Source organism: Apostichopus japonicus, chromosome 17, assembly GCF_037975245.1.
Source record: "Apostichopus japonicus isolate 1M-3 chromosome 17, ASM3797524v1, whole genome shotgun sequence".
Lineage (NCBI taxonomy): Eukaryota > Metazoa > Echinodermata > Holothuroidea > Aspidochirotida > Stichopodidae > Apostichopus > Apostichopus japonicus.
Window position 1 is genome coordinate 13,899,358 of NC_092577.1, and position 24,642 is coordinate 13,923,999.

The window sequence follows — 24,642 nt, forward strand, 5'->3', positions numbered from 1 at the left end:
CACAAGCATCTCTAAACATCTCTCTCTACTTTACTTATCCAGTGAATTTGTGAACAAAACTGATGACTTCCGAACACAAGTGGAAATGCTGTTGAGATTTTATTGATATCATTAAGTTGTTAATATTGATTTTTCATTCGTAAAGAAACTACAATTTTATTATTTTTTATCATGATTCATGTTTTGAACATCAAGTGAATTATAAATAGTTAACTAATGTTCATCAATATAATTTTGAAATAGGTCTTTATTATAATGGGGCCTTTTTCTCTCTCATGGGGACATATTTATATTCATGAAAATGACACATGAAAGAGGAATTTGTTCTTACTTGTTGCTCATTATCTTTTCCCTTCCTTAATAATATTAGGTCCAACTATTTGCTATGAAAATTGCTACTGGACAGATTGGTGTGATGATGAGGACCCAACCATCAAATTTTTATTTACTGATGAAAATGAGGATAGAAACAGTTGTCAAGAAGAAGTTTGTGAAACTCCTGTTGAAATTGAATGCCAAACTAGTGATGGCACTGTGCCAGTTAATGAAGCCACTTACCCTTTGGTTTCCTGTGAAGTACATACTGGATTACATTGTGATGCTTCTTTGCAAGGGATCTGTTCCAATTTCAAAGTCAGATATAAATGTTGCAACCAAACCTGTTCACCAGTTTCACATATCCCAGAGGAAACTTCCACAATCATGCAAACATCAAAAGAGATTTCAGAGGGAGTTAGTACAACTTCAGCTACACCTGAAGCAACAAGTGGGCAACCTACAACATTTGTACATCACTCCACACAATCACAGGGTGCAGTGACAACTCAAGGAAGTACCAACACTGTGTCAGGAACACCATCCATTCATCTAACACCATCTGTTATTCAAACAACAACACCTGAAAACACACCAAGTCCACACACAGTAACACCAAGTGTATCAACTTCAACTGAAACAGGAAAACCCATTACAACAATTACAGAATTCTCAACCGAAACACAAGGTTTAGTGACAACTCAAGGAAGTACCAACACTGTGTCTGGAATAACAGGAACACCATCCATACACCTAACACCATCTGTTATTCAAACAACATCACCTGAAATCACACCTAGTTCACACACAGTAACAGCAAGTGTATCAAGTCCTCTTTCGACATCAGAACAGGTCACCACACCAGGTAATACATATCACAAATATCTCTAAACATCTCTATCTACTTAGCTAATCCAGTGAATTTGTGAACAAAACTGATGACTTCCGAACACAAATGGAAATGCTGTTGAGATTTTATTGATATCATGAAATGCTTTATATTGATTTTTTATTTGTAAAAAACTCCAAAGTTATTACACATGATTCATGTTTTGAACATCAAGTGAATTCTAAATAATTAAATAATGTTCATCAAAATAATTTTGAAATAGGTCTTTATTATAATGGGGCCTTTTTCTCTCTCTCATGGGGACATATTTATATTCATTGAAAATGACACATGAGAGAGGAATTTGTTCTTACTTGTTGCTCATTATCTTTTCCCTTCCTTAATAATATTAGGTCCAACTATTTGCTATGAAAATTGCTACTGGACAGATTGGTGTGATGATGAGGACCCAACCATCAAATTTTTATTTACTGATGAAAATGAGGATAGAAACAGTTGTCAAGAAGAAGTTTGTGAAACTCCTGTTGAAATTGAATGCCAAACTAGTGATGGCACTGTGCCAGTTAATGAAGCCACTTACCCTTTGGTTTCCTGTGAAGTACATACTGGATTACATTGTGATGCTTCTTTGCAAGGGATCTGTTCCAATTTCAAAGTCAGATATAAATGTTGCAACCAAACCTGTTCACCAGTTTCACATGTCCCAGAGGAAACTTCCACAATCATGCAAACATCAAAAGAGATTTCAGAGGGAGTTAGTACAATTTCAGATACACCAGAAGCAACAAGTGGGCAACCTACAACATTTGTAGTTCACTCCACTCAATCACAGGGTGCAGTGACAACTCAAAGAAGTACCAACACTGTGTCAGGAACACCATCCATACATCTAACACCATCTGTTATTCAAACAACAGTCACACCAAGTTCACACACAGTAACACCAAGTGTATCAAGCACAACTGAAACAGGAAAACCCATTACAACAGTTACAGATTTCTCAACTGAAACACAAGGTTTAGTGACAACTCAAGGAAGTACCAACACTGTGTCTGGAATAACAGGAACACCATCCATACCCCTAACACCATCTGTTATTCATACAACATCACCTGAAATCACACCTAGTTCACACACAGTAACAGCAAGTGTATCAAGTCCTCTTTCGACACCAGAACAGAGCACCACACCAGGTAATACCTATCACAAATATCTTAAACATCTCTATCTACTTTACTAATCCAGTGAATTTGTGAACAATACTGAGGACTTCAGAACACAAATGGATATGCTGTTCAGATTTTATTGATATCATTAAGTTGTTAATATTGATTTTCATTCGTAAACAAACTACAAACTTATTACACATGATTCATGTTTTGAACATCAAGTGAATTATAAATAGTTAACTAATGTTCATCAAAATAATTTTGAAATAGGTCTTTATTATAATGGGGCCTTTTTCTCTCTCATGGGGACATATTTATATTCATTGAAAATGACACATGAGAGAGGAATTTGTTCTTACTTGTTGCTCATTATCTTTTCCCTTCCTTAATAATATTAGGTCCAATTATTTGCTATGAAAATTGCTACTGGACAGATTGGTGTGATGATGAGGACCCAACCATCAAATTTTTATTTACTGATGAAAATGAGGATAGAAACAGTTGTCAAGAAGAAGTTTGTGAAACTCCTGTTGAAATTGAATGCCAAACTAGTGATGGCACTGTGCCAGTTAATGAAGCCACTTACCCTTTGGTTTCCTGTGAAGTACATACTGGATTACATTGTGATGCTTCTTTGCAAGGGATCTGTTCCAATTTCAAAGTCAGATATAAATGTTGCAACCAAACCTGTTCACCAGTTTCACATATCCCAGAGGAAACTTCCACAATCATGCAAACATCAAAAGAGATTTCAGAGGGAGTTAGTACAACTTCAGCTACACCTGAAGCAACAAGTGGGCAACCTACAACATTTGTACATCACTCCACACAATCACAGGGTGAAGTGACAACTCAAGGAAGTACCAACACTGTGTCAGGAACACCATCCATTTATCTAACACCATCTGTTATTCAAACAACAACACCTGAAAACACACCAAGTCCACACACAGTAACACCAAGTGTATCAACTTCAACTGAAACAGGAAAACCCATTACAACAATTACAGAATTCTCAACCGAAACACAAGGTTTAGTGACAACTCAAGGAAGTACCAACACTGTGTCTGGAATAACAGGAACACCATCCATACACCTAACACCATCTGTTATTCAAACAACATCACCTGAAATCACACCTAGTTCACACACAGTAACAGCAAGTGTATCAAGTCCTCTTTCGACATCAGAACAGGTCACCACACCAGGTAATACATATCACAAATATCTCTAAACATCTCTATCTACTTAGCTAATCCAGTGAATTTGTGAACAAAACTGATGACTTCCGAACACAAATGGAAATGCTGTTGAGATTTTATTGATATCATGAAATGCTTTATATTGATTTTTTATTTGTAAAAAACTCCAAAGTTATTACACATGATTCATGTTTTGAACATCTAGTGAATTATAAATAGTTAACTAATGTTCATCAAAATAATTTTGAAATAGGTCTTTATTATAATGGGGCCTTTTTCTCTCTCTCATGGGGACATATTTATATTCATTGAAAATGACACATGAGAGAGGAATTTGTTCTTACTTGTTGCTCATTATCTTTTCCCTTCCTTAATAATATTAGGTCCAACTATTTGCTATGAAAATTGCTACTGGACAGATTGGTGTGATGATGAGGACCCAACCATCAAATTTTTATTTACTGATGAAAATGAGGATAGAAACAGTTGTCAAGAAGAAGTTTGTGAAACTCCTGTTGAAATTGAATGCCAAACTAGTGATGGCACTGTGCCAGTTAATGAAGCCACTTACCCTTTGGTTTCCTGTGAAGTACATACTGGATTACATTGTGATGCTTCTTTGCAAGGGATCTGTTCCAATTTCAAAGTCAGATATAAATGTTGCAACCAAACCTGTTCACCAGTTTCACATGTCCCAGAGGAAACTTCCACAATCATGCAAACATCAAAAGAGATTTCAGAGGGAGTTAGTACAATTTCAGATACACCAGAAGCAACAAGTGGGCAACCTACAACATTTGTAGTTCACTCCACTCAATCACAGGGTGCAGTGACAACTCAAAGAAGTACCAACACTGTGTCAGGAACACCATCCATACATCTAACACCATCTGTTATTCAAACAACAGTCACACCAAGTTCACACAAATTAACACCAAGTGTATCAAGCACAACTGAAACAGGAAAACCCATTACGACAGTTACAGATTTCTCAACTGAAACACAAGGTTTAGTGACAACTCAAGGAAGTACCAACACTGTGTCTGGAATAACAGGAACACCATCCATACCCCTAACACCATCTGTTATTCAAACAACATCACCTGAAATCACACCTAGTTCACACACAGTAACAGCAAGTGTATCAAGTCCTCTTTCGACACCAGAACAGAGCACCACACCAGGTAATACCTATCACAAATATCTTAAACATCTCTATCTACTTTACTAATCCAGTGAATTTGTGAACAATACTGAGGACTTCAGAACACAAATGGATATGCTGTTCAGATTTTATTGATATCATTAAGTTGTTAATATTGATTTTCATTCGTAAACAAACTACAAACTTATTACACATGATTCATGTTTTGAACATCAAGTGAATTATAAATAGTTAACTAATGTTCATCAAAATAATTTTGAAATAGGTCTTTATTATGATGGGGCCTTTTTCTCTCTCATGGGGACATATTTATATTCATTGAAAATGACACATGAGAGAGGAATTTGTTCTTACTTGTTGCTCATTATCTTTTCCCTTCCTTAATAATATTAGGTCCAATTATTTGCTATGAAAATTGCTACTGGACAGATTGGTGTGATGATGAGGATCCAACCATCAAATTTTTATTTACTGATGAAAATGAGGATAGAAACAGTTGTCAAGAAGAAGTTTGTGAAACTCCTGTTGAAATTGAATGCCAAACTAGTGATGGCACTGTGCCAGTTAATGAAGCCACTTACCCTTTGGTTTCCTGTGAAGTACATACTGGATTACATTGTGATGCTTCTTTGCAAGGGATCTGTTCCAATTTCAAAGTCAGATATAAATGTTGCAACCAAACCTGTTCACCAGTTTCACATATCCCAGAAGAAACGTCCACAATCATGCAAACATCAAAAGAGATTTCAGAGGGAGTTAGTACAACTTCAGCTACACCAGAAGCAACAAGTGGGCAACCTACAACATTTGTAGTTCACTCCACTCAATCACAGGGTGCACTGACAACTCAAGAAAGTACCAACACTGTGTCAGGAACACCATCCATACATCCGACACCATCTGTTATTCAAACAACAGCCACACCAAGTTCACACACAGTAACACCAAGTGTATCAAGCACAACTGAAACAGGAAAACCCATTACAACAGTTACAGAATTCTCAACTGAAACACAAGGTTTAGTGACAACTCAAGGAAGTACCAACACTGTGTCTGGAATAACAGGAACACCATCCATACACCTAACACCATCTGTTATTCAAACAACATCACCTGAAATCACACCTAGTTCACACACAGTAACAGCAAGTGTATCAAGTCCTCTTTCGACACCAGAACAGAGCACCACACCAGGTAATACCTATCACAAATATCTTAAACATCTCTATCTACTTTACTAATCCAGTGAATTTGTGAAGAAAACTGAGGACTTCAGAACACAAATGGAAATGCTGTTGAGATTTTATTGATATCATTAAGTTGTTAATATTGATTTTCATTCGTAAACAAACTACAAACTTATTACACATGATTCATGTTTTGAACATCAAGTGAATTATAAACAGTTAACTAATGTTCATCAAAATAATTTTGAAATAGGTCTTTATTATAATGGGGCCTTTTTCTCTCTCATGGGGACATATTTATATTCATTGAAAATGACACATGAGAGAGGAATTTGTTCTTACTTGTTGCTCATTATCTTTTCCCTTCCTTAATAATATTAGGTCCAACTATTTGCTATGAAAATTGCTACTGGACAGATTGGTGTGATGATGAGGACCCAACCATCAAATTTTTATTTACTGATGAAAATGAGGATAGAAACAGTTGTCAAGAAGAAGTTTGTGAAACTCCTGTTGAAATTGAATGCCAAACTAGTGATGGCACTGTGCCAGTTAATGAAGCCACTTACCCTTTGGTTTCCTGTGAAGTACATACTGGATTACATTGTGATGCTTCTTTGCAAGGGATCTGTTCCAATTTCAAAGTCAGATATAAATGTTGCAACCAAACCTGTTCACCAGTATCACATATCCCAGAGGAAACCTCCACAATCATTCGAACATCAAAAGAGATTTCAGAGGGAGTTAGTACAATTTCAGCTACACCAGAAGCAACAAGTGGGCAACCTACAACATTTGTACATCACTCCACTCAATCAGAGGGTGCAGTCACAACTCAAAGAAATACCAACACTGTGTCAGGAACACCATCCATACATCCGACACCATCTGTTATTCAAACAACAGTCACACCAAGTTCACACACAGTAACACCAAGTGTATCAAGCACAACTGAAACAGGAAAACCCATTACAACAGTTACAGATTTCTCAACTGAAACACAAGGTTTAGTGACAACTCAAGGAAGTACCAACACTGTGTCTGGAATAACAGGAACACCATCCATACACCTAACACCATCTGTTATTCAAACAACATCACCTGAAATCACACCTAGTTCACACACAGTAACAGCAAATGTATCAAGTCCTCTTTCGACACCAGAACAGAGCACCACACCAGGTAATACATATCACAAACATCTCTAAACATCTCTCTCTACTTTACTTATCCAGTGAATTTGTGAACAAAACTGGGGACTTCAGAACACAAATGGAAATTTTGTTGAGATTTTATTGATATCATTAAGTTGTTAATATTGATTTTCATTTGTAAAGAAACTACAAACTTATTACACATGATTCATGCTTTGAACATCAAGTGAATTATAAACAGTTAACTAATGTTCATCTAAATAATTTTGAAATAGGTCTTTATTATAATGGGGCCTTTTTCTCTCTCATGGGGACATATTTATATTCATTGAAAATGACAAATGAGAGAGGAATTTGTTCTTACTTGTTGCTCATTATCTTTTCCCTTCAATAATATTAGGTCCAACTGTTTGCTATGAAAATTGCTACTGGACAGATTGGTGTGATGATGAGGATCCAACCATCAAATTTTTATTTACTGATGAAAATGAGGATAGAAACAGTTGTCAAGAAGAAGTTTGTGAAACTCCTGTTGAAATTGAATGCCAAACTAGTGATGGCACTGTGCCAGTTAATGAAGCCACTTACCCTTTGGTTTCCTGTGAAGTACATACTGGCCTACACTGTGATGCTTCTTTGCAAGGGATCTGTTCCAATTTCAAAGTCAGATATAAATGTTGCAACCAAACCTGTTCACCAGTTTCACATATCCCAGAGGAAACCTCCACAATCATTCGAACATCAAAAGAGATTTCAGAGGGAGTTAGTACAATTTCAGCTACACCTGAAGCAACAAGTGGGCAACCTACAACATTTGTACATCACTCCGCACAATCACAGGGTGCAGTGACAACCCAAGGAAGTACCAACACTGTGTCAGGAACACCATCCATACATCTAACACCATCTGTTATTCAAACAACAGTCACACCAAGTTCACACACAGTAACACCAAGTGTATCAAGTTTAACTGAAACAGGAAAACCCATTACAACAGTTACAGAAGTCTCAACTCAATCACAAGGTGTAGTGACAACTGAAGGAGGTACCAACACTGTGTCCATAGCTTCTGGAACACCATCCATATATCAAACACCATCATTTAGTACATCAACCAATAATATTACTCCAAGTACATCCACAGACCATACAAGTGCCTTCATTAATGCTACTGCAGGTTTGTACTTCTTTTGCCCTACCTACAAAGTGCTAGCAGTACTTGTTAGTATTCTGTGTGTGTGTGCCCAGGGACGTCTATTGCCAGGTCGTTATATATCTGCAGGCCCCATTATGTTTTCATTGTTCATGAAGTGTATAAAAAAGAGAGTTCAATCTTACATAGCTTGGGCCCCACGGTCATAATTCTCCCTTAATCCCTATATTACCACGCCTGCGTGTACATTATTGCGTCTCCGCTGGGGAAGCTATCAAAGTACAGATCTGCAAAGTTGGTTTTCCAAGGTTTGAATCATTTTTACATAGTCTGGCTCCCTGGTGTAGTTCATTGATAGCACTCACGCTAGGCCCAGGCAGTAGCCCCCATGACCATGATCAACCTTTGACCTATATGACACTTAACAAAAAAAAAGGGGGATAAGTTGACCTGAGGCAATATTAATTATTTCAATACTTTGGTATACAACTAGAAATTGTTCAAATAATCTTCACAAAAAAGATCAAGAAAAACTGCCAGTCACCAGTGTTGATCAGATTTGTCAATTAAAGCAGAAACCAAGTCATACTTGGTGTAAATCCTTCCTCTGGTCCAAAGTCATATGATATCCAACAAAACTGTATGTAGCAGTTGCAGATTCATGAATTGACCTCTCATTTCTATGGTAAAATACTATTAGTTGTCAGTTTATTATATTTTACATGACTTGGTTGTCCAGCTGTAAATAGTTTTGTGCACTGACTGAGACAAACTGGTCCAAAGTCATATGATATCCAACAAAACTGTATGTAGCAGTTGCAGTTTCATGAATTGACCTCTTGTTTCTATGGTAAAATGCTATTAGTTGTCAGTTTATTATATTTCACATGACTAGGTTGTCCAGCTGTAAATAGTTTTGTGCACTGACTGAGACAAACTGGTCCAAAGTCATATGATATCCAACAAAACTGTATGTAGTAGTTGCAGATCCACGAAATGGCCAGAAGGTTATTTTCATAGCATTTGTATATGAAGTGTAAGAATTAATCAACACCAGCTATATAACAAGTATCGTACTACTGAGTGTTCTGCACCAGTCGTTTCTATGGCGATATAATGATTATTTGTCAGTTTATCGTCATTAGGATCTGATTGGACAACAAATATCAGTTGCATCTGAGGCTGTATGGGTTCAACTAAAGTTTGGGCTTAGTAGTAAGTAGTAAGTTGAGTCTCGTCTATCCGACATGCTCAGTGATTAACCTCCGCCACGTATCACGATCTTGCGCAAGGTTTATTGCTTCAAAATTGTTAATGTTTACGTCTTGAAATTGCGACTTTATTTTTCCAAGCAAGGTAGTCACAGGCCTTCCTACTGGTTTAGCAGTATGTCTCAATGCTTTCCTTAAAGCATCCTTTGCTGGAGTGTCCTCCTGGAGTCTTGCTACATGACCGAAAAATCTCAATCTTCTATGTGCAACTATGGATGACCAAGGTGTTGGGTTGGTTTCCTTGTAGAGCTCATAGTTTGATAACCAATTGTTATTGGTCCATCTAATGTTGAGAATATTACGAAGTAGTCTCCTTTGTAAATTGTCAATTTTGCGAATCAAGATCCTTCGTTGTGCCCCACAGTTCGCAATTGAAATTTGAGCTTAAAACCAATATTATTCCTGTGCAATTTGTGTTAAGACTGTAACTATAGGGTCGTAGTGATTTCAACATAAGAACTTGGAAAGCTAGCCTCTTACATTCTGATTTAAACAAAGAACTGTTTGTTGCATTGAACTTATTGGCAATAAATTCGCTAGCAGGATAATTTGATAGCATTTGTTTTGAGAATTACATGACACCCAGTACATGATACCTGCTTCTACCATATGTGCCTACCATAAATACATACAATATGTCTGCTGATGTGTTATGGTCCATTAAGACTGAGCTACCATATGTATGTATCATGTTTTGTGTATTACATGAAACCCAGTACATGATACCTGCTTCTACCATATGTGCCTACCATAAATACATACAATATGTCTGCTGATGTGTTATGGTCCATTAAGACTGAGCTACCATATGTATGTATCATGTTTTGTGTATTACATGAAACCCAGTACATGATACCTGCTTCTACCATATGTGCCTACCATAAATACATACAATATGTCTGCTGATGTGTTATGGTCCATTAAGACTGAGCTACCATATGTATGTATCATGTTTTGTGTATTACATGAAACCCAGTACATGATACCTGCTTCTACCATATGTGCCTACCATAAATACATACAATATGTCTGCTGATGTGTTATGGTCCATTAAGACTGAGCTACCATATGTATGTATCATGTTTTGTGTATTACATGAAACCCAGTACATGATACCTGCTTCTACCATATGTGCCTACCATAAATACATACAATATGTCTGCTGATGTGTTATGGTCCATTAAGACTGAGCTACCATATGTATGTATCATGTTTTGTGTATTACATGAAACCCAGTACATGATACCTGCTTCTACCATATGTGCCTACCATAAATACATACCATATGTCTGCTGATGTGTTATGGTCCATCATGTCTGAGCTACCAAATGTATGTATCATGTTTTGTGTATTACATGAAACCCAGTACATGATGCCTGCTTCTGTTTATCACTCTTAGTAATGATACCATATTTATGCTATATGCTGCACCATCTTCAACTTTAGAAACACCATGTCCAACATCAATATCAATTTGTAATTGGACCCTGTGGTGTGACAACGAAGGAAGTGACAAACCAATATTTCAGGATGAACTTGAGAACAAGAACTCCTGTGAGGAAGATGTTTGTGAAAATCCCATTGAGATCGAATGTGTCACTAGCATGGATGAAGTACCCTCAAGTTCCTTCCCTGGCGTCACCTGTGATGTGCATAACGGGCTGTACTGTCCTTCAAAACAATTAGGAATTTGTCCTGATTTCAAGATCAGATACTATTGTTGTAACAACCCTTGCGTATCGACCAATGGCACTACTACAACCACTACCATTCCTAGTACGCCCTCAGTCCCTACCACAACACCAACTTTGGGTTCAACAACTGGCCCCACCAGACCATCTTCTACTGTACTCACAACAGTAGGAACCACTACGGAGGAAACAACACCATACTCCACTACTAGTGTAACCACACAACCCACTAATGCTACCACCACACTCCAAACTACTACTGCAGAAACCACAACAGTAACTGAAGGTAACTTAAATTATGACAACTTTAAGCAGTTGGGTAGCAGGTGATTTTCAATCTTCAACACACTAACCGCTCCCTTATTTCTCTACTCAGGTTAACAATCTCATTCTGGTTATAACTGTCCTTGCTCTTATAGTGGCTAGGACCAGCTCTTTAAAGAATTTCATCATGTGTGTTACTGGGTTATTAAACACCTCAATTCATTCATTTGATGTCATGCATATATATATATTTTTCATATATATAAATATATTTATATATATATAGATGATGATGATAAGGAACTGAGACTTATCTTCCAAGGTCAGCCTTTTAACAACCATTTCAATTGTCAGTTTCTTCCTGCAGAATCATTGGAGCTGTCTCCATGACCCAATTTCAGTCCTTTTCCTTTCCCTGCTTTGCAGTCTACTGGAGGAGACTGCATACAGACTTTCCCATCATTTAATATTTACCTTGAACCGTAATGTTGTTAACTCGTTATTGGCTTCTCCCCTCCAGAGCCTTGCTTGCCTTGTGAGATTCATCTACTGCCAGCAGACTCCTACACAGTTGACGGCTGTATTACTGAACCCATTTCTCTCCCAACGTGCGGAGGCAGCTGTCCGTCATCTTACAGCTTCAAAAAGGTAAGACACGTTACCCGAGTAAACTTATCGAATCTGATGATTATGTCTTCGCAGATGACGATCCGTTAGAAATTATTGCAACGATTGCGACATTTTCAAGACCTGCCTTGATCATAATCCTGTGGAGATAATTGGAATCCAACATTTTTTTGCAGGTTGGAGGAACAGAGGCACTACTACTCCCTTATTCTACCTCCCATCACCCCACCACCTCCCCCCCTTATTCCCCATCACAGCCCTCAGAAAGTCAAGGGTAGGAAATACAAGTTGGAACACTTTTGTTCGTTTTCAGTTATATTTGTCACATTCACAGATATGGCGAGAATGAACTTTCTTAGCTTTTGGAATAATCCTTTCGCAAACATAACCTCCCATGCCCAATTTTTATTTTTTACCCCATCCTAACCACGCCCTATCCTAACCACGCCCTATCCTAGCCACGCCCTATCCTAACCACGCCCCATCCTAACCACGCCCCATACTAACCACGCCCTATCCTAACCACGCCCTATCCTAACCACGCCCCATCCTAACCACGCCCCATACTAACCACGCCCTATCCTAACCACGCCCTATCCTAACCACGCCCCATCCTAACCACGCCCCATACTAACCACGCCCTATCCTAACCACGCCCTATCCTAACCACGCCCTATCCTAACCATGCCCTATCCTAACCACGCCCTATCCTAACCACGCCCTATCCTAACCACGCCCCATCCTAACCACGCCCCATACTAACCACGCCCCATCCTAACCACGCCCCATCCTAACCACGCCCTATCCTAACCACGCCCTATCCTAACCACGCCCTATCCTAACCACGCCCTATCCTAACCACGCTCCATCCTAACCACGCCCTATCCTAACCACGCCCTATCCTAACCACGCCCTATCCTAACCACGCCCTATCCTAACCACGCCCTATCCTAACCACGCCCCATCCTAACCACGCCCTATCCTAACCATGCCCCATCCTAACCACGCCCTATCCTAACCATGCCCCATCCTAACCACGCCCATCCTAACCACGCCCTATCCTAACCACGCCCTATCCTAACCACGCCCCATCCTAACCACGCCCTATCCTAACCATGCCCCATCCTAACCACGCCCTATCCTAACCATGCCCTATCCTAACCATGCCCCATCCTAACCACGCCCTATCCTAACCACGCCCTATCCTAACCACGCCCTATCCTAACCACGCTCCATCCTAACCACGCCCTATCCTAACCACGCCCTATCCTAACCACGCCCTATCCTAACCACGCTCCATCCTAACCACGCCCCATCCTAACCACGCCCTATCCTAACCACGCCCTATCCTAACCACGCCCTATCCTAACCACGCCCTATCCTAACCACGCTCCATCCTAACCACGCCCTATCCTAACCACGCCCCATCCTAACCACGCCCCATACTAACCACGCCCTATCCTAACCACGCCCCATCCTAACCACGCCCTATCCTAACCATGCCCCATCCTAACCACGCCCATCCTAACCACGCCCTATCTCGACATCCTCCTTTTTATCTACTTTGTTCTTCCTTGTCACATGAGCTAGATTCCCATATAAATATAACATCTAACTGCTTTTGCCCTCATGTATGCTATGTTTTTTTTCTGGAAAAAAATTGCATAGCAGAAGTCTTGCATAACTAGCTACAACAAAGTAAAGACCATTCCATTCTTTGCACTGAGTAAATATTTCTGTAAGGTGTAATGTTGTAGCGTGCAGTATCCCAGCACAGTTTTCTGAAGCATGGTGAAGACCGTCATATGTGCTAAAATATTTCACATAATGCTTTATTTCGGTTAGTGATCATAACTGTGAACCAATTTGTACCAGACCCCCAGTAGCATAATAGGACAGTCGGAAAATGTGGCCAAGAGTGAAGATTTATTTAAATTGTAGCATCAAGTATGGGACTTTCATTGGTTGCATCAAGGCTGGTTTAAAAGTTAAATAGACTATATGTGGCTGAAGATGTTCCATTTTCCCCATTTAAAGTCTGCCAAAAACAGGAAAGATAAAGCCAAAATGTGCAGCACTTTTTTCAAATTTTAGTTGGAAAATAGTAACCTTGCAAAATAGAAACCCTGTAAAGTGTAGGATTCGAAATGCTTCAAATCAAGTGAAAATGGAGTGTTCTGTTTTAAAGATTTTGGGGTTGTAACTTACATCGTGGAGATTTGCAACAAATTAAGTAGCCATTTTACACTCTCTGATTCCCTGCCTTTCCTTCTTCCCTCTTCACCTCCCCCCTTTCTCTTCTTTGCACCTTCATTTGATTATTGTTGAATAATTGTTTGGCACTGCTATTTTGGTTTGATGAATCCTGGTGGCAGTTGTAGTGTTGATGAAAGCTATCTTTCTCTTGCCAATCACCTTCTTCTTTCCTTCCCTCTCCCATTCCCGCTCTGCCCCCTCCCCCCCCCTCTCCTCTGCTCTCCACCTGGTGATTTGTTGAATATATCTTTAATACTACGCCCATTCAGTAGTCATTTTCTATTTAAAAAATCTCAATGGAAGTTTTGCTGTTGATCATAGCTGCTGTTGATCATAGCTCTGTCCCCTATTCCCTTTCAACTCCCTACACCTTTCTTTTCACTTTGTTGGAATTTGTTGAATAATATCTATGTTTTACTGATGCTGATTTCTCTTGTTGTAGAATCCCAATGGCAGTTTTAGCGTAGACCAGAGCTGCAGTTGCTGTACCGTTGCAGATTCAACGCCCTTGCAGGTGGATGCTACGTGTAACGGTGCTCAAGGAAAAGTCACCATTGACCATATCACAGCCTGTAGCTGTAATGCAATGACTTGCACACCCTAAATCCTGGTGGCAACACACCCTAGTTTCGAAATACAAAGACTCTCAAACTGCTAATGAAAAATCATGCTCTTAAAGTTATGTTAAATTATGTTTAATATTAAAAGATAGAAAGATAGATTTATTCAAGAGATAATTATTTAACCTTTTTTTTTTTTATTGATTAATTCTTAAAGTAATCAGTTCGTTTTTCTCTCGTGTTCATCAATGTCATTTTCTTTCAAAAAGCATTGCACATGTTTCAACACCCTTCTCTTTTTTTCCTTTTTTATTTCATCTGTAAGTTTGTGAGCACAAGCTCACTATAACAAAACGTTCATTAATCAATCTCATTCTATGATCTGATCTGACAATGTTATCACTTAATATAGGTTGACAACACACAATCAACAGAGTCACGGGCTACTGCAAGAAATTTTACAACTTTAACCATTCCAGATGTTTTTTTAATTTCTTTTATTTCTGTTAGTATTTTTTATTCTTCTTTTTTGGCTCTGTGGTTTTGTTTGTTTAGGATTTTTGGCTAACGTCGATGACTTTGAATATACTCTCAACTGGCTCAAAAGTATCAATCAAACTGTTTTGCTCCATGCCTTAGAGTTAGAAAAAAGTCGCCTGTATTGAAGTAACTCAAGAAAAATAAAAACATTGATTTAGTGACAGCACAATGCAAGAATTAAGCACTCACCCAGGAGACATCTAGATATTTAGTTTACGACATTTCAACGTTTAAATGAAATAGTTTCCATTTTCTTTTTCTAGTTCTTTGTTGTAGTTTAAAGGTTTTTAAAATTATTCTATATTATTAAAGAACATAGGGTGGTCTTTAGAACTACGTTTTAAAAAAAATAAGATCACTATCTGGAAAATTGAAATGTTCAGTACACTTTCGTATTTTGTTTTTCTCCCTAATAGTTATGTGAGAACCAAAGTAAAGCATAATGAAATAGTTATGCTAGACTTGAAACCACCAAAAATGATATCATAAAATTTTACCTAAGTTGATAACTTATTGTCAATCTCTTTCTAGACTTTTCACTCATGTTGAATAAACTGCTGCTCTATGAAAATAACTATGATTTCTTTGGAGTCATCTCTTGCTTTTATTCTGTTCATAGAGCTAGAAGTTCCACCGTATGGCTTAGTGAACAGGGGAATATATATCTGTATACACACACACACACGCATATATATATATATATATATATATATATATATATATATGTATATATATATATATAAATATATATATATATGTTAATGTATATGTGTATATAAATATATATATATTTATATATATATATATATGTATATATATATATGTATATATAAATATATATATATATATATTTATATATATATGTATATATGTATCTATGAAAATCGTAATGAGTTGGAAAAACTTCCAGCCTCCACCGGGATTCACACCCGGGCCTCCCGCTTTGTACGCGGTCACCCTAACCAACTAGGCTATGGACGCTGATTGTATGTGCAGAGGAACCGGTAAGGAAGGTCGTAATTCCACTGTAGGCGTTTGTCACCTGTATCGAACAATACTCTTTCTGTTTTTGGTGACATATTTTGCCTTGCTCTAGAGATCAAACATGATGATAACCAACTTGAAAATCATTTGTGATTCCTAAAGCCAGATCTCGAAAGAGATACTTTGAACAGGCTTTATGTGAATGAAATGGAGGTAAAGGACAAAGGCAAATGAATATATATAAATGAAAATCGTAATGAGTTGGACAATCGAGAACAGTGAAAAAACTTCCAGCCTCCACCAGGATTCGAACCCTTGGTCTCCCGCTTTGTACGCGGATACCCATACCAACTAGGCCATGGACGCTGATTGTGTGTATATATATATATATATATATAAATATATAGTTACATATATAGTTATATATATATATATATATATATATATAGGCTACATTTATAGGCTATATATATATATATATATATATATATATATATATATATATATAAAATTGAAATTGTATGAGTTGGAAAATCTAGAACAGTTAAAAAGAACTCCTAGCCACTACCGGGATTCAAACCGGGGCCTTCCGCTTTATATACGGACACCTTAACCACACTACTAGTTGGAACAGTAAAACCACAACCTGGCAAATAATGTGAATAAAGTTATTGCCGATGACTGTGTAAAATCCAGGGATGTTATAATTTAGTTTAAAACATCCTATCAGATAAAATCAATGTTGTATAATAACGCCTATACCCAGGGTACAGGGCATGTGATCAATACTGTTCAAGTACGCTAAACGGACGGACAGAGGCGAATTTGAGCTTCATAAAAGTCTTCGATACAACGCGGCATTAGATTAATCATGTGATGACTGTGCATATTGTGCATAATTTACAATTACTTCGTACAAAACACGGAATAGCGTAAGGCAACGATGGTCAAAGCAGTTCTTGTGTACAATCTGCATAAACCATAGACTTTGATCAACAGTTATGTATAGGAAGGTACACAAACAATTTGACTATATGCTGAATAGGGATACAACTGACAGGCAATGCGATGTCGAACCAGGGTATAACACAACAATGGTTCAAAGGAAACATGCACTGGTACTTAAGGTAGTATACGCCCATTGAAAGCCCCATTGACTAACACACTAAATCACAGAAGTAATGTGGTCTCTACGTCTAGATCGAAGTTCTCACTAGCTAAACGATACCCATCACCAGACAGCTGACAAGTTGGCCTTTCATGGCATCATCAATTTTCTACATCATGACCATGTAGATATTTTGCTATCCGAGCCGGAAGTTTTCGTAACTTGTTCCAAAACAAACCTCTTCACTTGCTGTTCCTTGGAGACCTAAAGGGGTCTTCAATTGCCTTAATTGACCCAATCTTTGCACCACATGTACTTCCCTTCATGCTCTTTAACATGCAAGCCACACCAAAAAAACAGACCCTGATTGATAACAGGCCAAAAAATATGTTTTCCTACTGCATTTTGGAGTTTTTCCTAAGATTGGAGAACATCCGGGCGGATTGATATAGACTCTAATAGGAGTATGCCACCTTTCAGAAGAACCAGTTTGGTTTAGATTTAGATTGGTAACTGGTTCCACTAATGAAGCAAGTGTTCAGCGATTCCATTTCTCTGCTTTTACGCATTGTTTCAGTCTGTTTAAAACAAGGGGAATTATTAAATTATGAAAATGCGGAGAGGGATAGAAGAGACTGTCTAGACGTGAATATATAAGTGCAGTGATTAGGGTTTTGGGGTTAGGGGACCGCCTTCAGAAAAACAAACTTTTGGATGTCAAACGGTGCTTTGGGGACATAAATATACTATACATTACGTTTATATAGGTAGCTCTAATTGAAAGGTTTTGCTCGTAAATACTTTAAGTTTTAAAAAGGGGTGATGGAATACAAGACTAGATCAAGATTAGATGGTTGTTTGTAGTTTACTATACTCAAAAACTACAATGAAGGGAGGATTATTCCATTGGCGTACACAGGATTACAAAAGGAGGAGGGCTGGGGTGGGTACAGATTTACCCAGAGTGATTAAAGAAGGGGTTTGAAACTTTATGTAATATCAGACAGGTATGATTTCATTAAGGAGGGTTTTAGGAACTTGGGTCGATGAGGCCGATTCCCATATTGGGTGCTCCCCACAAAGAAATCTGACATTTAAATAGCAAAGTGGGCACCATGGGTCATATGTACACTATATTTAAGTACTTCTATCATAATGGTCCAGGAGGAAGGATGTGCTCATAAATACTTATAACATTCCTTGTAAGAAGTTGAAAAAGTGTCTCGAATATTTATTCGTTTAAAATATTAGAAATGTTTACCGTGGACTATATCATTAATATTTACCCTAGTCTGCATATCATTAATATTTACCATATTCTATGTATCATTAATATTTACCCTAGTCTACATATCATTAATAATTACCAGTCAGTATATCATAAATATTTACCCTAGTCTGCGGGTCATTAATCATTACCCTAGTCTGTTGATCATATATATTTACATAAGTAAATAGGTATTTACATAAGTATTTAAAACCGGTGCTGTGGCCGAGTGGATAAAGGCGGTGGCATTTGAAGCAATGAGGCTTAGCAATCGGGACGTTCGGGGTTCGATTCCCGGCCGGGTCGCGAATTTGTTTTCCCAAACAGGTTTGCAATTACGGAGTTTTCGGCCAATCAGATTGCTCGTGACGTCAGCATCAATAATGACCATCGCTTGGAAGTTCGAAGACATATACTGAGTTACACACTGAGACTTGATTGAGTCTAGTTACGGGGTTTCCCTTCAAACGCCCTAACTTCACTTTTAATGCTTGGATTACATGTTGACCTTACTTATGATACATACGCTACATTCTATTTGGTCGTGTATACGTTATCCACGATTCGTGAGCCGTTCTATTGAAATCAGAATTCGTTTCGTGGAATGGGCAGGCCTACACTAAAATCAACTTCACGAAGCGAGTTCACTAGTCTTGAGTGATTATCTCTTACGTAACATACAGAGGTCGGTCTCCCATGAGATCGTCTAGTTCACCACTTAGTGTCAGTGTTTAACTTCACCTTGCCGTGGAAGGACCGTCTACAGCGGTTCTCCCGGCTCCTTAATAGGCTTTTAGTGTTATGACTGTTAGATAATTCGGTGCTTTCCTTCCTGGAATGCAGATTGTCTATATGTTTATATACTGTTACGTAATCCTGGCGTACTTCGTGGTTCGCTATTGAGTATTGAAAGAATAAGAAAAATATTTGTTGTTTTGTTCTGCACGGCAATGTAGTACTAGTAGTGTATACTGTTGGAACGTTGGTATAGTTCTTTTAACCTCTGCCTCTGAAGGTAAACGCCTCGCTACAATTCGTCTCGGGAATCGTCTCGGCTATTAACGTTAGTGTGTGGCACACTGACTTTGAATTCGTGCAGTTGAACTTGGTGAGTTCTTGTTGTGTTGCCCATTATTTTGAGTCAAGCGTTGGTTAAATCGCCGGGTGCGATTACAGATTAGAGGCTATAGGCTCTACGCTTAGCCTATAAAGCAATTTCCGGGTGAGATTGCAGCAGAAAGTTAACGTTAAGATTTAGCCTACCTGAGGCTGTAGCTAATACAATAAAACGTGCATTTTAATCTCCGGGTGAGATTGCAAACGTGTTCTCCTGTTCCGGGTGAATAGGGAATTTAAAGCAAAAGTTATATTTAGACTATCTACCCCTCTTGAATGGTTTAACATTCAAAAAACATGGCTAATACTTGTGAGGATGATATTATGTCCCTTATTGACGAGGATGAGATGTCTGGGGTTTTGGATGCGCCAGGTGGCTCAGGTACATCCCGATTAATTCCCTCAACTGAAACTACTCAAAGTTTTGATATGAAAGATGCAATTTTAGCAATGCAGAACCAAATTCAAGTATTGAGTAACAAGGTGTTAGGGAAAGACACAAATTCAAAGCTACTTGAGTCACAAAATGAAAGCAGCTCCAGCTGCAGGAATTTAGACCTTGAAGCAGTGTATGATTTGTTGCCTGAGGACTCGATATATGAGGTCAACAATTCACCCTTGTCTCTGGAAGGGGCAAACCCAGTTACTGCAAATAACGATGCATTGTTTCAGGACCTTGTGGCGTTCTTAGAACTAGAAAAGAAACCAGGAAAATCTGTCGATGACAGAGTTAAAACATTAGTGGATAATGTATTAAAACAACGCCTGGCAGAAACCAAGCTCAAAGGGTTATTGGTCAAATATGATATGCCAGCTAATTTAGAAATGCTGCAGACAACTCAGATAAATGAGGTCATTTGGAATGGCCTTCGTAACAATACAAGAGCGTCAGATGTGAAGCTCCAAAAAATGCAAGTTTGTAATATTAAGGCAATTACAGCATTAACAACCTTAATGGATGACATTTTGTCAACGAGAGAAAAAATGGGCACTCAAGCAACGCTTATTAAGATCACAGATGCGCTGGTGTGGCAGTAATGAGTGTCCGGGCGTCCGTAGGACACTTATTACTAGGAAATAGTGTCTCATTTGCGTGAATAGTGTCTCAGGGACACTTTCCCTTGCTTTCTACGCCACCGTGGAAAGTGTCCGGGTTCTCTTTAAAGAGATTTAACGTGGTTCTGTTGAGTCACAAACATTTCTGGCCCTATCTACGTTCCCTCATTACTTAAATGGAGGTAATTTACTAGCAAAGACCAGGTTGACAATGTTATATATCGGTCAGCATGCACCCTCAAAACTCGGTTAAAGCATAACTTATACTTCGAGTGTCGACTGTTGTGGGAAGAGGCGGCAAAATGTTATTATTATCATGGAGACTACACTCCAGAGGGACGCTGTCCGCTCTATTTCGATCGTCGACTGTCATAAGGCTGCATGATGAATGTTAAACCCATCTTCCGAACTAATTAGTCATGTCTGTCTGACTCTGCTGCTTATCAATCGTTACTACCATTAGGGTAGTTGTTTGGAAGGTCGGAATTTCTAAACGTTGGAGAAAGATCAACCATGTAGGTCGAAGGTAAATGTATTTTAACCGATACGCGGCGGCGATAGTTCCCCCGCCATTCGGAGCATGGAGGTCAAATACGGGGTCAGAGTCGATATATTTTATTCAGTACGAGGGAAATGTGGCAATGTCCCGCGCTCTGCATTCTAGGTGTGAAAAAGTTTTGATTTCACGCATGCGTATTTGCATTCTACTGTAAAAGTATCTATAAGTCGAATGTACATGTCATTTTAAAGGTAGTCTGTGTAGGCCCCAAAGTTGTATTGTGATATGATTTCTAAAAGTTTTCAAAAAGGCTTTTCTTGAGGTATTTATAATCTCCAAATTTTTCTCAGACATTGTAAAAGAACATACAAAAGGACAGAATGTCCCAGTGTGGTAAATTTCCTACAGGGTGGTACAAAAACAGTTTAAGAATTTTCACCAAAGGTTACCATATTTGAATATCTGGCATATTTGGAGCAAATTCAACATGCCTTTAAGCTGATTTTTGTTGAAAATGAATGATATAGCTTAGAGGCCTTTATGCCCATTAACAATACACTGTAGCAACATACGTTTGTGAAGTTGATCAACACCAGTTGTGCATGGTGAGAGATTCGTTGGGAAATACCTTCTAATGTGATTCGTTCGTTGACACGTTATGAACACACGAAAACTCCTTACACTAACCCTCTGCTCCTATACCATATGTTTTTATATTGCTTCCCAAGTACCCTTTCCAACCAGCTAGGCATTGACCAATCTTAAAATATATCACATGAAAAGGAATTCCCAAGTATTTCACCATAGTTCACATCCACAGCCTGTCGAAAATTGAATAAACAGTAGTCTACCTTATATATGATTGCCTAACCAAAAAATACTGCTAAAAATGTGGACGCCAAAGCATGGTTTACTTTGATTTATGTAACCTTTTTCCATGTGAATGTCATTTTGTCTTGAGATCCTCGAAATTTCAAAAGTTACTAGATGTGAGGCTATCTGTTATTGTCAACGGTGTTCAAGCATTTGCATTAAAGTAGAAGGGAAATTTGATTATTTGTATAAAAAAAAGGTACTTGAAACAGCTTGTAATAAAAGTGAAGAAACAGATACAGTTGTTCTATGTCACAATAGATGTGGGATGTTGCAGGAGTTTTGCACAACTTTTGTAATTTTATAGTAATGTATTTATCTTATGCAGCAGAGATCATGAAGGAGCATTAAAATTGCAATATTTTTTAAAATTCAATGTTTATTTCTATTCATTTGTCTTGTTTGTCTGTCCAAATAGTATCATGCAAGAAACCATAAATGACCATATAATTCAGCAGTTTATCATGTAGTGAAACTGGTCTGAAATTCCTCCATAAATCCTGCTATTAAGAAATGCAAGATAAAAAGGCATACTCCAAACAAGCCTTGCTGTCCTGATGTTTTTGCACTACGTTTTCATGCAGAAGAGCTAGTAGGACACTATTTTCCTATTTGTTCCGTGCTTTTCTTTCATCCTGTCCGCGCGGACAGAAAATCACCACACACGGACGTTTTTTCCTAGTTGATACTGTCCGTCCGGACAGATAATACTGTCCGCCGGACACAATTCCCCCCGAGAAAGATGTCCTACGGACACAATTCTCGGGGAATAGTGTCCGTGAGACGCCCGGACACTATTCCCTGTCACACTGGCACTATTGGGCAGTGCGAACATGGAACTCAACCATTTTCGGCGTGAGTTAATCAGACCAGATTTGAGACTAGAGTATAGAAATCTGTGTAACCGGTCAAATCCAGTTACTACAATGTTGATGGGTGATGATGTATCCCAAAAATTAAGAGACATAGCTGAGGCTAACCGAGTGTCCGCACGTATAAGTACGGCAAATCGGGGGAGAGGCAGAGGTTCAAGGCCACCTTACACACGTGGTACATTTCGTGGCAGAGGATTCTCTAGAGGGTCTGGTCATTTTTTAGACCGTGGCATGATGGGCAACAAACGTGCCAGAGGACAAATGACCCACTACCGACCCCCGAAACAACCAAGACATTAGATTGTCGAGGTAAGGAATATGTTGTTAATGATTTTCAGTTAATATCAACAGAAGCCATAGGTGGTAGAATAAAAAACTGCTTGCCAAGGTGGCGGGAGTTGACATCTGATAAAACTATCCTTGAGTGGGTAACAGGATACAAAATCGAATTTAAGGACCAAGAGCCATTTCAGTTGAGACCACCGTTACAACCAAAACGTACAATAGCCGAAATGAGTATTATTCAAGATGAAATAGAAAAGTTACTCTCCAAATGTGTAATAGAACGGGTGACACATACCCAGGGGGAATATATTTCAAACATTTTTGTTATTCCCAAAAAGATGGTTCAAATAGAGTTATATTTAATCTCAGAAGATTAAATTTGCATATCCGGTATCACCATTTCAAAATGGATTCCTTGGCATCAGCTTTAAAGTTAATGCATAAGAACTGCTATATGGCTTCTGTGGATTTAAAAGATGCATACTATTCGGTTCCAGTATATAATTGCTTCAGAAAATTTTTGCGTTTTCGATGGAAAAATGAGCTGTTTCAGTTTACTTGCTTGCCAATGGGCATTACGTCAGCCCCAAGGGTTTTTACGAAATTGCTGAAACCCTTGTTTGCCTATTTGCGGAAACAAGGAGTTGATTGTATGGGGTATATTGACGATTCATTTTTACTAGCGAATAGTTATGAAGACTGCTTAAGTGCTGTTCAGCAAACAGTCAGCTTATTTCAAGAGCTAGGTTTCATTGTTCACACTAAGAAATCAATATTGAAACCATCCAGAGAACTAATTTATTTAGGGTTCATGTTGAACAGAAATGACAGTTCGGCCAACATCAAACAAGATAATTGAGGTTCTGGGTCATATTTCCAGGTTAAAACAGAAATTCACACCTTCGGTGAGGGAGGTAGCAGCTGTTATTGGCTACCTTGTGTCTCTCTTCTCAGGGGTGCGACATGGCCCCCTCTTTTATAGGTTTTTAGAGAGGGAAAAAACTTCGGCTCTCCAACGTAATTTTGGTAACTTTGACAGTCCAATGTTACTCTCATCCCAAGCATTAGAAGAGTTATCTTGGTGGGAGGAGCATTTGAAAGGGAACTACCGGGAAATTTTGATTCCGGACCCACTTCTAATCATTCAAACTGATGCATCCCTATTTGGGTGGGGT

The 24,642-nt window shown here is 38.4% G+C and overlaps 1 protein-coding gene across 19 annotated transcripts in view; it reads left to right on the forward strand.

The window, feature by feature from the left end:
* Positions 1-15,978, forward strand: part of LOC139984633 (uncharacterized) — a 105,114-nt gene extending 89,136 nt beyond the window's left edge. For 14 of the 19 annotated variants that reach the window (XM_071998602.1, XM_071998604.1, XM_071998596.1 and 11 more), the window contains 7 exons: positions 371-1,180; positions 1,558-2,358; positions 2,733-3,542; positions 3,920-4,720; positions 5,095-5,895; positions 6,270-7,070; positions 7,443-10,906. In XM_071998602.1, coding sequence (XP_071854703.1) covers positions 371-1,180; positions 1,558-2,358; positions 2,733-3,542; positions 3,920-4,720; positions 5,095-5,895; positions 6,270-7,070; positions 7,443-8,404 — 5,786 coding nt within the window. In that variant the 3' untranslated portion in view covers positions 8,405-10,906. The other 5 variants (XM_071998593.1, XM_071998588.1, XM_071998592.1 and 2 more) reach the window with 3 other exon arrangements.
* The last annotated feature ends 8,664 nt before the right edge of the window (positions 15,979-24,642 follow it).